This window comes from Sander vitreus, chromosome 7, assembly GCF_031162955.1.
Source record: "Sander vitreus isolate 19-12246 chromosome 7, sanVit1, whole genome shotgun sequence".
In the NCBI taxonomy this organism is placed as follows: Eukaryota; Metazoa; Chordata; class Actinopteri; order Perciformes; family Percidae; genus Sander; species Sander vitreus.
In genome coordinates, this window is record NC_135861.1 from 28,593,055 (window position 1) to 28,606,645 (window position 13,591).

At 41.8% G+C, this 13,591-nt stretch overlaps 1 protein-coding gene across 2 annotated transcripts; it reads left to right on the forward strand.

Moving 5' to 3' along the window:
* The first annotated feature begins 3,634 nt into the window (after positions 1-3,634).
* On the forward strand, positions 3,635-7,515 carry zfp64 (zinc finger protein 64 homolog (mouse)). Of its 2 annotated transcripts, none has more exons than XM_078255813.1 (6): positions 3,635-3,887; positions 4,058-4,228; positions 4,331-4,477; positions 4,680-4,742; positions 4,831-5,082; positions 5,191-7,515. In XM_078255813.1, the coding sequence occupies exons 1-6, from the start codon at positions 3,866-3,868 to the stop codon at positions 6,603-6,605; spliced, it is 2,070 nt and encodes a 689-aa protein (XP_078111939.1). In that variant the 5' UTR covers positions 3,635-3,865; the 3' UTR covers positions 6,606-7,515. The 2 variants fall into 2 exon arrangements, with proteins under 2 accessions (XP_078111939.1, XP_078111941.1); XM_078255815.1 differs by having other exon boundaries at positions 4,153-4,228.
* The last annotated feature ends 6,076 nt before the right edge of the window (positions 7,516-13,591 follow it).

Below are 13,591 nucleotides of genomic sequence, written 5' to 3' on the forward strand. Positions count from 1 at the left end.
GTCTTCATATATGAAAGCATGTTTCTTAGACTAGAATATTCTCCTCCTAAGGCTATGGCCTCCAGTCTCTGGTTAGCCTGCACTCTTCTGCAGCCCTATCATCTGCATCAGTTGGCAGATACAAAGAGCATAGCGCTGTTTTGCGTGTGAGCATGTGCGCCTTTTGTGTGTAGCACTGCTGCACTTGTGCTACACTTGTGTGTGTGTGTGTGTGTGTGTGTGTGTGTGTGTGTGTGTGTGTGTGTGCTCTCGCGTACACTGTCTTTTTACATGATCAAGTGGGAGTGTTGGAGGCATGTGATGGTTCCCAGACTTTGGCTCTGTTCTATCTGATGCTGAGATGGCAGCTGTTGACCAAAGGAATTCATACATGTGTGTATAATTTGTCTTATGGTTCAAAACAAACAAGGGGCTCGGGACATCTTTTACACATTCAATTTGACATGACACGAACAGGAGGTCCCTATGCGTATTGGCTTTCTGAGTTGCTTGATTATAATTCCCCTGCCGTCTATAAATAGACTAGGCCACAAATCTAAGCACATAACTGTTTTCTCAGAAGCGTGTAGACAGTATAACAAACTATCAACATACTTGAACAAATGTGGGCTGAAGCACATGCAGCATAGCTTTGAACTCACCATTTTATTTGCCTCCTCTTAATGATAATCTCTGGGCTAGGCAGCGGCGAATGAGCCTCCCCCCTGAATCGTAAAAAGGGAGAAAAAAAATGACATGAATTAATAATGAGCAAAATTACTCAAACTCTGCACACCGTGACCTGCCGCAGCACGGTGAGCGGCAGGCCCTAAGGTGACAAAGCTAGATAAATATTTTATGTCTAAATATGATTTTGGGGTCCTGAGCCTGCTGTCTGACAATCCCATGCCCAGGTTATTGCAGCACATGGATAAACCATTAAGAGAAAAAAAAAAAAAAAAAAAAAGAGAGAGACTTGGAATCCGTCTGCAGCTCTTGTATGGACAGAAGCAAGGCTTAGAGATCAGGTTTATGTGCAGTAGCCAGCTTCTGAGGCTCGTTTCTTGCCAGTGAAGTGAGTCGACAGTGTTCTTTGGGTGCCCTCAGGTGGAAGCCTGGTATAATTGCTGTTGACAACCTACAAGTCATTGTGCAATTAAAGCATCTGCCGCTCCTGTGTGGCAGCGGGCTGTGATGCCTTGTGACAGCCCGTAGCCATTAAGCAACTGTAAGCAGCTGGCGTGCCTCGGTGGGGGGAAATAATGTGACAGAGGCACTCCCCCCTATTGTTGCCCTTGTCTCATTGGGGGAAAAAGAGGGACATTACATCACTCACTGAATTCTCGGGCATCTCAATGAATGGGAGAGGAGCAAGTCTACAAATTAGACTTGGCACCGCATGATGTCCAAATGATACTTTGTTTCCGAGTACAACAAATGAAAAAGAGCTTATTGTTTTAAAAAGACAGCGTTTCCCCCTAACTCTAGTGACAAAACAGTCCCCAGCACGCGGCGTATACTCAACCAGCTGAGGCTGGTATTGCTGCAAATATATATAGTATAGTCAATTGACAGGAAATTAATCGGCATTCTTTTTTCTTTTCTTTTTTAAATCGATTAATAATTTAAGTCATTTGTCTAGATTTTTTCTTGATATTGACGTGTTGATTTTTTTCTTCTTCTTTTAACCCCAAAAAATTATTTGCATCTTAATCAATAATTAAAATATTTGCTAGTTGCAGTCTTACTGAGAATATTTGTAATGATAAACATTACCGTGTTGGTGCAGTGTTTCCTCATAAATAAGCCCTAATAATTGACGTGACTAAACTGCTCCCTCATAAACCTCATAAGCTGCAAGTGTGAAAAGTGAAAAAACGTGACATACAATTCTTTTGATTGTACAAATGCAGTCTGGATCAAAGCAGAGAGCATGCTGGTCTGTTCTTCTCTACTGTGGGTTGGGATGACATAAGTCTTTCTTTAATTAACCCATCTCTGAGTCATGTGTGAATGTGCTCTTTGATGTACATTTAACTGTACTGAGTTTGTGGGGGGGATTTATGTGCATATGATTTGCACACTCTTCGGTCAGATCATATTATTTATTTCATTATCTCCTTTTCATGTCTTTCTTTCTTTCTTTTTTGGACCGAGTCATCAATTTTCAAAATGCCCCGAGAAAACATTACTTTTCTACTAATATGACATAAACTGTTACCATACATTTATTTGAACCTATGGGGACAATCCTGACAGAATCAAATTCAAAGACAGCAGGAATCAACTAGTCAGATTCGTTTGGGCTGGCCATGCATTGTGTGTGTGTGTGTGTGTGTGTGTGTGTGTGTGTGTGTGTGTGTGTGTGTGTGTCAAGGATTTGCTGTTTCAGCAGGGAAGGAATCAGTCCTGTGCCTTTGCCATGCAGGAAAGTCAGCGTAAGGAAATTCCTGAGCTTCACAGTGGCAATCAGGCAGTTAAGGACCTGCCACTGAAAATGGAGCTGTGTGTCAGTCACTTTCATGGCTTATTCACACTAGCACGATTTCTCTTGGCATAAAAAAAAGAGGCATTCTCATTCACTCACCCCAACAACCCAGTAAATTGCCCTCACTTGAATGATGGTAGAGTATATATATAGTTAAGTGCCTTATATTAATTGCTACATCTGAAAGCTTACCTTCTCACACGACAAATATACTTTTACTCGTTGCAGGTACTACATAAAGGGCTAAGGCTATTTTCTGAAATGTGCCAACGTTGCAGCCACGCTGTAAACAACATAACAGCTAACGTCAGCTAGCTAGCTAACAGTGGACTTTAAGACTAACTTCGGTTAGTTTGTTATTTATATGGTTCAACAAACTAATAGTTTTAATAGCCTCTGCATGGTAGCTAGGCCATTGTGGGCCTTTGCATTTGACTTCCAATACGACAGGTGGCAGTAACTTTAACTTAACGGTCTTCCCTAGGCTAGGCATTTTAGAAAACAAGGAAAACACGCCTGGGTAAGGTAAAAGACAAAGCCCGTCTTATTAGAAATTCTTTGGTAATAGAGAAGATTCTTAAAATGGCTCTCACTCCTAGCCGAATATTGTTTACATCTTAAAGTTTTATATAAGTAGGACTTCTGTACTTTTTAAAAATAAATAAATAACATTTTCATGAAAACAAATCGTCCAGTGGCCGAATTTAATCAACTTCTCACAACAATGATAATGCTGCGTTCAGGTGCTCCTAAATATACCCAATACTCCAGTGTATTTTACTGAGGAATTGGCCCCATATTGTTTTTTGTTGTTGTTTTTGCACAATTAAGACAGACAGCTTATGATGTACCGCCAGAATACAGAGAGGAAAACACCGGGCTTACAGTTGGTGTTTTGATTAGATGATTTTACAAATGACAATACTTGACAAATTCTAAAGAAAACCAAACCGCAAAAATATAAATTCTAGCAGCAATAGTTATTGTACAAAACAAAGTGTTAAAATACATTATTTTATTAAAAAGAAAATCACTGTGTAACAAAAAATTACCGTTTATCGTGTTATTGCCTATGCTCAGAAGTGGTAAATAAGATTTTTCCCATCGTTTTAAAAGCATCATGTGACGTCACCCGGACAAACGCATGCTTATCCCGCTGCCGTAAACCCGACGTAGCATGACGTAAAGCCGATTTGTATCCGTGTTGTTAGAGAAGTAAACTCTTAATGAATAATGCCATTGATATCCAAATCGTCGTAGATTTCATGTTTGAAATGTGTTAATAATTGTGCTGGCTGCGTCTCCAGTCGAGCCGGTGCAGTATAACAACATAGTGGACGTCGTGTAGGCTTTGAGGAGCCAGAAGATGAGTTGATCCCCAGCAAAACAAGCTCGAAAATGGCAACATACAACGCCGAAGGTAAAGGAAAACAGTTGTCAAGAAGATCCCGAGCTAGACTGTATCTCTAACATCCCAGTCATGATTTTGCGTCGTAATATTGCAGTAATCTTGTGGCCAGTTTCACATACATACATCATACAAATCATGGGTTCCTGTTTTGTGCTTTCTGCCTTCTGATGTCGGTGCAGGACAATCTGTTGTGGTGGAGGTGAGCCCAGACATCCATATCTGTGGCTTCTGCAAGCAGCAGTATAATAATTTTGAGATCTTTCTCGCCCATAAGCAAAATGGATGCTCCCTAGCAACCTCTGACCCACCATCCACCACTGCAACAGCCACGCTTACAGGTCAAATGAATGGTAATGTACTTTTGGTTTTGTTGTTTTTGATGCAGTCTCGATTTACAGTCTGCATGTCTCGTACACTCAACGCCTGTCCCGTTCTTGTTTCTGCTCCTTCAGATTCCGGCACCGAGTTTGTTTTCGAGGAAACCTACCAGACCTGTGTCATGAGAGGTGTCAAAAAGATCCTGACCAAAGCGCAGAAAACACCTTCCAAAAAATTAAAACCTTCCCTGACTTCAAAGAGACACAGCTGCTGTTTCTCAGGTTGGTGCCTCTTGCCGTTTACGACTGTAACACATTCCTTCTTTTCGGCTGCCGAGCAGGGGAAAAACAGAACTTCCTGCCAAGTCCCATGTCATTAGCTTTTTTTATTTTTTATTTCTTTAGTACACTTTTAGAATCATTTTCCACAAGCACACAGCCTACACACACATGCTTTGTAAAATCATTAACTGTTGATCTACAGGTTGCACTTTTAAGACGCAGTATGGCCAAAAAGACATGGAGCGGCACCTCAAAACCCACACCGGTATGTCACAGCCTTGCACATTGATTACCTGTTGCTTAAGCCTTTCAGAATCAGATTTTTTTTTTTTTTTTTTTCAATCGCCATCCAGGTGAGAAGCCATTTGAATGTGAGCTTTGCCACAAGCGCTTCAGTCGCCGGGACAAGCTCAACATGCACAGCCGCTCACACACCGGGGAGAAGCCGCACAAGTGTAAACACTGTACCTACGCGGCGGCCGACAGCAGCAGTTTGAAGAAGCACCTGCGTATCCACTATGACGAACGGCCTTTTAAATGCCAGATCTGTCCATACGCCAGCCGCAACTCCAGCCAACTCACCGTCCACCTCCGATCACACACTGGTAGGTAGTGAGAAAACCAGAATGGTCATCAACCGTGGTTGTTTTGTGGACTGAATTGAGAATCATTTTTGTGTTTTTGTCCTGTCATTCTTTTAATTTCATTCCAAGGGGATGCGCCTTTCCAGTGCCAGCTATGTGACGCAAAGTTCAAAATCAACTCGGACCTGAAGAGGCACATTCGGATTCACTCCGGCGAGAAGCCTTACAAGTGTGACTTTTGTGAGTACCGCTGCGCCATGAAGGGCAACCTGAAATCTCACATTCAGATCAAACACGGCACTGAGAACTCCTTCCACTGCGAGCACTGTGATTTCCAGTGTGCCAGCAAGAATGGTCTGCGGCAACATATGCGAGAACACCAACCCATTCAGGCCATCCAGTGTTCCGAGTGCACTTACTCCTGTGCCAGCAAGGGGGCGCTCAAAGTCCACGAGAGGATCCACTCAGAGGAGCGCCCTTTCAAATGTGACTTCTGCAACTTTGCCTCCAAGCAGCGCAGCAACCTCGTCATCCACAAAAAGAAGTGCCACTCAGATAGGCCTGAAAAGAGCAGCGGTGGGAAAGGCGGCAGAGGTGGAGGGACAAGCGGAGGAGGTGACTCTCCAAAGCCTGTCGCCTCCAGATTTCGGGCCAAACTTGAAGCTACTCGAGCTTTCTGCTGTGACTCGTGCAACGCTTCCTTTGTGAGGGAAGACTCCCTGCGGAGCCACAAGAAGCAGCACAGAGACACTCAGAATGCGTTGCAACTCCAGCTCTCCACCCCGGCTGATGCAGTCAGCTTGGTCCCAACGTCACAGAGCAGCAGCACCCAGCTGGAAGTTCCTATCTCGGCTGACTCGATGGCTCCTTACAGCAGTGCACAGCTGAAAATCATCGTATCTCACCCTCTGGGCCAGGAGAACCGCTTAATTCCAGCTGGTGTGGATAGTCAGCATAAGACCAACATGGTCCTGTTAAGCCCAGAGAACCAGGACATGGTAGTCAACTCCATGATCCAACAGGTCAACCTGCTGGCGCCTATGCAAGCCCTCGGGTCGTCCCAGACGGCAGAAGGTACTCTTGAACCCCAGACTGTCCTGTTGACGCAGCTCGGCCCCGGCGACGGCAACAACCCGCTCCACCAGGCCCTGCTCGGGACGGCCATAAGCGCTCAGGACCCCAGCAGGGGCTCGCAGACTTTCATCACAACCTGCTCCGAGCTGGGGGGCCTCAATGCCCTGATCCAGGAGGGTGGCACGGAGGTGACCGTAGTGACGGAAGGGAACGCCGCCATGTTGACCACAGCAACCACGCCCAGCATGGTGTGCGGTCCATCGGAGGACATGTCCAAGCCAGCAGGGACAGTGATGGTCGTGGAGAGTGCCTTGCCCTGTGAGGAAAGTGCATTGCTGGTGCCAAATATCAGCCTGGGCAGCCAAAATGTGGTCATCCACGCTGTTCCACTGATAGTGTCCACTCAGGCACAGCTCTCTCCTCACACACTCTACTCAGATACACACACACTGGAAGGCATCCCGCAATGAGTGGAGGCTTCGATGGCTTTTTTCTGAAAATAGAAAGACTGTAACTGCATCATAGGTAGGGTTGGGTATCGTTTGGGTTTTGTTTTACCATACCGGTGATAAATCGATACTTAAAACGGTGCCGGTGCCTTAAGAAGAAACAAGAGCACAAAAACGACAGTTGGTGACATTAAAGAATGGCTTGTTTATTGCTAAGGCCATGTGGTCACATTTCAACGATTTAATTAAAATGTAATAATAATAACTTATAATAATAACTAATTTCAACCAAAAGAGCCACTAGATGGCAGAAGAGTATTTGAACATTGAATGAACCATGATCTTACAAAGTGCAGTTGAAGGCACCATTAAGTCCCGTAGATGTTCTCTGACAGTGTCTGGTGTCTCAAAGGTCAGCTAGTCTCCTCTGTGTCTTTAGCTGCAGACTGTTGGACTTCCCGGTGTTGGAATCCTTTCGACTGAAATACAGCCCATAAGACCATTTAGCTGTTAGCATTTGAACCGTGTCTAAGCCAGCTACTAGCTAACCAATGGTAGGCTAACGTTACCTGGTCCCAGTTGTAGTGTAGAGTAGCAACTTGCAGGGTTATTATAGAAAACTACAACTAAAAGGAAAATAAACAGTGAAAAATCTGTTTTAGTAAACTGAAACTCAATAAAAACTAAAGCCTTCAAGAAAAACTAAACTGAAACCATATTGCCAGGTTAAAAAAACTAATAAAAATAAAATCAAAATGAATTATTTCAGTTATTCTTTTTCGCAGAAACCGAACGGAGTTGACATTGACATTCCAGGAGATGGGGCTGTGCTGTAATCTCTTCACATCGGACACTACAGTAGCACAAAGTTGAAACAATAAACATCAAGGCTATTCCTGTACAGTACAGTTCTCCAACCATGTATTCTGTATGTATATGTAGCTACATACTTCTTCATTATACCTGGACCTAAGAAAAACAACCAACTGTAAAACTAAATATATAAAAACTTTTTTCAGCATTTTAATTTTTTTTCCGAGGTTTTTGTTCCTTTTCAATGTTTTTGCAGCTTTTTTCAGTTTCTGAGTTTTTGAACTGAAAACTTTTTTTTTTTTTTGGGGAGTTTTGTCTACTTTTGCAATGTTTTTGGACCATTTTTCAACGTTTTTGTCTCCCTTTTTTTTTTTTTTAAACGAAGTCACTGGCGCTTTTTCGAAGTTTTTGTTGCTTTCTCCGACATTTGTCACTTTTTTTTTTCTGTCTCTTTTTCCGAGTTTTTTTCCGACAGTTTATCGCCTTTTATTTTATTTTTATTTATTTTTTTAAATACATGCATACATGTCCCGGGACCTCCCTGGATAGTTGGAGATCTCAACCCAACCATTGTTGAAACCAAAGTTAGGCCCTTGCCTATACCAGAAAGCAGTGCAGGCATTTAAGAGGCACCGGAATGAGGCACCAAAACTCGCGTTGTCGTTAGTTCCGGTAGATACCGGACCAGTGGTTTAGGATGGCACCGGGCTTCGGTACCCAACCCTAAATAAGCTTTTTCTTTGCTAGGGAGAACTCTTCGGCCTAATGGTTACCAATATGCAGGCCCTTAACAGTAACTGCTTTTGTTTCCAGCAATTTAATCATTAACCACTGAAGTAATAATACTGTTGACTTTGTTTGTGTTTTCAGATTTGCCAATAATGAATTGTTGTCGTAGCGCAATAGTTAAATCCAGAAGGTCGCCATGTTTTAACACTGAATAACTTTTGAATATGAAAGTTAATGACTTGGGACATCATTTCACATATTCTCTTATTTTCAAGGGTTCAATTATGGAGGCATTCAAATGAACCTTGTTTTAAATGTAACCATTTCATTAAAATCTGGTTATTTTTCAGGCAACATCTTTAGGAATTGTTTTGGGGGGCGTTTTTCGGCCTTTATTTTCACAGGACAGACGAAGACATGAAAGGGGAGAGAGTGGGGGGGGGAGAATGACATGCACGCGAAGGGCCACAGGTCAGAGTCGAGCCCGCGGCCGCTGCGTTGAGGGGTAAACCTCTACATATGTGCGCCCGCTCTACCAACTGAACAAACCCGGCCACCAGGCAACATCTTTAGAAGAAACAAATGGACACAAACTTGAAATGAACGTCTTTGTGCCATGGACTTCTCCAATTTGTCCAGTAGGTGGCAACAGAATGATACGCGTGACGGGTGAAGTTAACTCTGAAAATGTGGAGTATTGCTGTGTTGTATTGATTCTACATATTCTGTATATGTAGCTTTTTTTTATTGAACATTTTCAAGTCCTCCTCCTGAATCTAGGAAGTCAATGTCCTCTGTAGAAAACATTAGACTGCATATTAAGGTCTTAAGTTTCTAAAAGCCAAGATTGCTCTCCCAATAGATTTTTCAATAAAGTGCCTGTTTTGCTTTGTGGCCATCTATTATTGTGGCCATTTTTACACTCAAGACTTCAGCACTTATTTGCAGAAAGCGAAGGCCGCAGCTGAATAGGAGTCTCCTATGAACACACAGCCATTGATTTCTTTCTAATGGCTCTGCTGATGCAGACTCTGGCTCAGCGTGGCCCAAAAACTCTGATCAAGTTGCTACTACTTACAGATTAAAGGAATAGTTTGGCATTTTGAGAAATGCTTGCCCAGAGTTGGATGAGAGAATAGATAGTGGGATTGAGCTTCCCATGTAACTCTGCAAGAATGCGAATGAGCATGTTTTCCAAAATGTCAAACTATTCCTTTAGAATTTAACATACAAAACCTGTGATCAGTCTATGAAATGGATTAGACCACGCAAACTATTTAAAATGGTTAGCTCCCTTTTGCCTAACTTCAACATTAGAATACTGCTTACATGTCAATGTCAAATAATAATCCAGTGATGTAATATGTCACACAAGGGGCCATGCTGCTTAGGGATGCAACTAACGATTATTTTCATTGTCAATTATTTCCTCGATTAGTTGTTTGGTCTATGAAATGTCAAGAAATGGAGAAAAATGTGGATCAGTGCTTCTCAAAGCCCAAGATGACATCCTCAAATGTCTTGTTTTATCCACAACTCAAAGATATTTGGTTTACTGTCACAGAGGAGAGAAGAAACTAGAAAATATTCACATTTAACAAGCTGACATCAGAGAATTTTTACTTTTTTTTTTCACCGATTAATCGATTATCAAAATAGATGCTGATCAATGTAATAGTTGACGATCCATTAATCTTTGCAGCTCTAATTCTGCTGCACACTTTTACATTTATAATTTAAGTAGCCTACATTCTGCTGATAAAGCTTTAGTACTTCCACTCACCTAAAGGATTATTAGGAGCACCTGTTACATTTCTCGTTAATGCTATTATCTAATCAACCAATCACATGGCAGCTGCCGCAATGCATTTAGGGGTGTGGTCCTGGTCAAGACAATCTCATGAACTCCAAACTGAATGTCAGAATGGGATAGAAAGGTGATCTAAGCAACTTTGAGCGTGGCATGGTTGTTAGTGCCAGACGGGCTGGTCTGAGTATTTCACAATCTGCTCAGTTACTGGGATTTTCACGCACAACCATTTCTAGGGTTTACAAAGAATGGTCTGAAAAAGGAAAAACATCCAATATGTGGCAGTCCTGTGGGCGAAAAATGCCTTGTTGATGCTAGAGGTCAGAGGAGAATGGGCCGACTGATTCCAGCTGATAGAAGATCAACTTTGACTCAAATAACCACTCGTTACAACCGAGGTATGCAGCAAAAAATCTGTGAAGCCACAACACGCATAACCTTAAGGCAGATGGGCTACACCAGCAGAAGACCCCACCAGGTACTCATCTCCACTAAAGATAGGAAAATGAGGCTACAATTTGCACGAGCTCACTAAATTTGGACAGTTGAAGACTGGAAAAATGTTGCCTGAATGCTTCCAGCACCTTGTTGAATCAATGCCACGAAGAATTAAGGCAGTTCTGAAGGCGAAAGGGGGTCAAACACGGTATTAGTATGGTGTTCCTAATAATCCTTTAGCTGAGTGTATACTTCAGTGCATTTTGAATGCAGCACCTTTACTTGTGATGGAGGATTTATCAGTAGTTGTGTTTCACTTTACTTCTTCCACCACTGAACTGAATGACGATTGATTGTGATATATCAGCCATTGAAATCCTAATTGATAAATGAGCATATCCCCCTCTTAGGTCTGACCTTTAGAAGAGACACATGGGAGATCTAACATTTGAAGTGACTCCCTCAAGTCCCAGTAAACACTCCCAATTAATAACTAGCAACCCCTTCACAACTTCAAGGAGCACAAAGCAAGTGGAACCCATTCATAAAGAGCAGCGTGTTGTGATTGGTGGCTGGGTCTGGACTCTCGCATTGTCAGTATACCTGCACTCGAGGCTACCATTTACATTCTAATCCCAGCAGTGATCCGGGGTGTCAGTGCCGACCCTTTCACGAACAGATTGGGTGTGATTCCAGGAACTCGAGGCTTGTCGTCTGATCTTCAGCTGGAATTGCAAAAGAGCTCCTGACATTCCATTATGTATGAAGATGAGCGTATGAAGAAGTGCTCTCTCCGGTGGATCTCTTTGATCTATTCTAACACACTTCCAGGCCCTAATCCTGAGCACCCTTGAGGAGGAGATCATGCTGATCTTTTTATATGTGTATGTTTGGTGGGCTTTTGGTCGAATAACGAATGGCACCTTATTTTAAGCAATTGGCTTGAATTAAAAATGGAAAACTACCTCCATTCTATTATGAAAATGTTTTCTTTGGTTAACCGTAGAGCTGTTCGATTATGGAAAGAATTGGGATTATTTAACGCGATTACTCATTGACTATAAAATAAATGTTCTCGATTACGTTGTTCTTGTGACTTGTTAGGAACCGAAATGGAAATCGCGACAATACTTGGATTAATTGCACAGCCCTAGTCAGAAGTTATGATGTTCAGAAAAGGTATAGCAGGAGTTTTTAACTGACTTTTTGAAACTGTATTTAGGCCCTTCTTATCAGGTCCTTCCTTCCTGTGTTTGAGATCTCAGCTTTTGAATGGGGGGTCATAAACATCTCCCCGAAAAAGCAATTTCCACTCCCAGCTGCTTGAAGAAATGGTAGGCTGGGATGCATTCCTTCTGGACGTAAACAGATCCGGAGAGGAGCCAGGTGGAAGAAAGACAACAAGCTGAACCAGAGCAACACATGAGCGCTGGCCACCGGTGGAATGTAACTAAGTACATTTCCTCCAGTACTGTACTTCAGTACAAATTTTGAAGTACTTGTACTTTACTTGAGTCTTTTCTTTTCATGCCACTTTCTACTTTTACTCCGCTACATTTCAGAGAGAAATATTGTACTTTTTACTCCCCTACATTCATCTGACAGCTTTAGTTACTTTACACATTAAGATGTTTGCACATACAACAACAACTCTGATGTTTTATTCTAAAGTAAACTAGCCAACAATATGAGGACCTACAAGTCCAGCTGAAATGATTAGACCATTAAACACACAACTGTTTGGATCCTTTCCAGTCTCTAAAATGTGAGGATTTTTCTGCATTGAGTACTTTTACTTTTAATACTTTAAGTACATTTTCCTGATGATACTTACATACTTTTACTTAAGTAGCATTTTCAATGCAGGGCTTACTTGTAACAGAATATTTTTTACAGTGTGGTATTAATACTTTTACTTAAGTAAAGGATCTGAATACTTCTTCAACCACTGCAGAGCAGCACAGACATAGGCGTAATTTAGGGGTTACAACTAGAGATGGTCCGATACCATTTTTTGCTTCCCGATACCGATTCCGATACCTGAACTTGCGTATCGGCCGATACCGAGTACCGATCCGATACCAGTGGCTCATATATTTTATTATGTTTTAACAACTGTATACTACTAACCCTGTATGGATGTGATATGATTTCTATCTTTGTCGGTCTGGATCAGGTTAAACTCTTTGTGAAACATGAACAAACACAAACAATGAATGCCACAGAACGTTCTTTTATTCTGCAGTTTGACAGTCAGTTATAACAGAAAAACAACATAAATAAACTACTTTAACGTAGATTTTCTTTAGGGCTTTATTACATGGTATCGGATCGGTGCATAAACTCCAGTACTTCCCGATACCGATACCAGCGTTTCCTGTACATCAATTTGGACATTTGCACCATAAAGTAATGGAGAAAAAAGGCACAAATTGCCGCAGAAAAATTCACCAGAATGCAGAAAATGAAGCGTTTGACGTTCAAAAGGGGAGATCTCAGCCCCCCCCCCCTCCCAATGTTGAACCCAAAGTAACACCCTTGAGGACAGGTACTTAAAGTAGTTTGAAAATCTCAAAAGAACTTTAATGAATTTAGTATTTATGGTATAAATGGTTCAGACAGCCACTGAGTGCAAACACTACGCTCCTCCGGGTACAATCTGTCACTTCAACAATACATTTCTGAAGTTTGCTTTGTTTGCGCACAATTTGCTATCCCATCAGTAAACTGCATTGAACGCCTTAATGAAATTAACCGATTGGTGAAGTATTGATATGGATTTGTTTTTCCAATGCAGGCATTTTATTCACTGTGACAGTATTGACGTCTTAAGTGAGTTTTGATTTCTCAGTACACTGTAGGCTTTTACCTCGTCTCTGTTCCATTCTCTCTCTCTCTCTCTTTTTGTCTGTGTGATAGAAATACAACGCGATAGAGCTAATTGATCTGCCTTTTACAGCCGTGCGACAAAAAGACACTTTAATCTGCCATGTGATTATTTGGCAAGACATTATTAGGCTATTGTAGTGGAATCAATAGCATAACTTTAGGTTGTAAGAACCTTTGTGGGTGGTCCTCTAGTTCATACTCGATTTATTTTTTTTAATTCCTTTTCTTCATGCACAATTTAAAGTGATTTTTCTGCCCAAAAGCTAGACATTTATTTCTCTCAGGGCTTCTTTCACATTTTCTAAAAGCTTTGTCACCTTATTTTTGT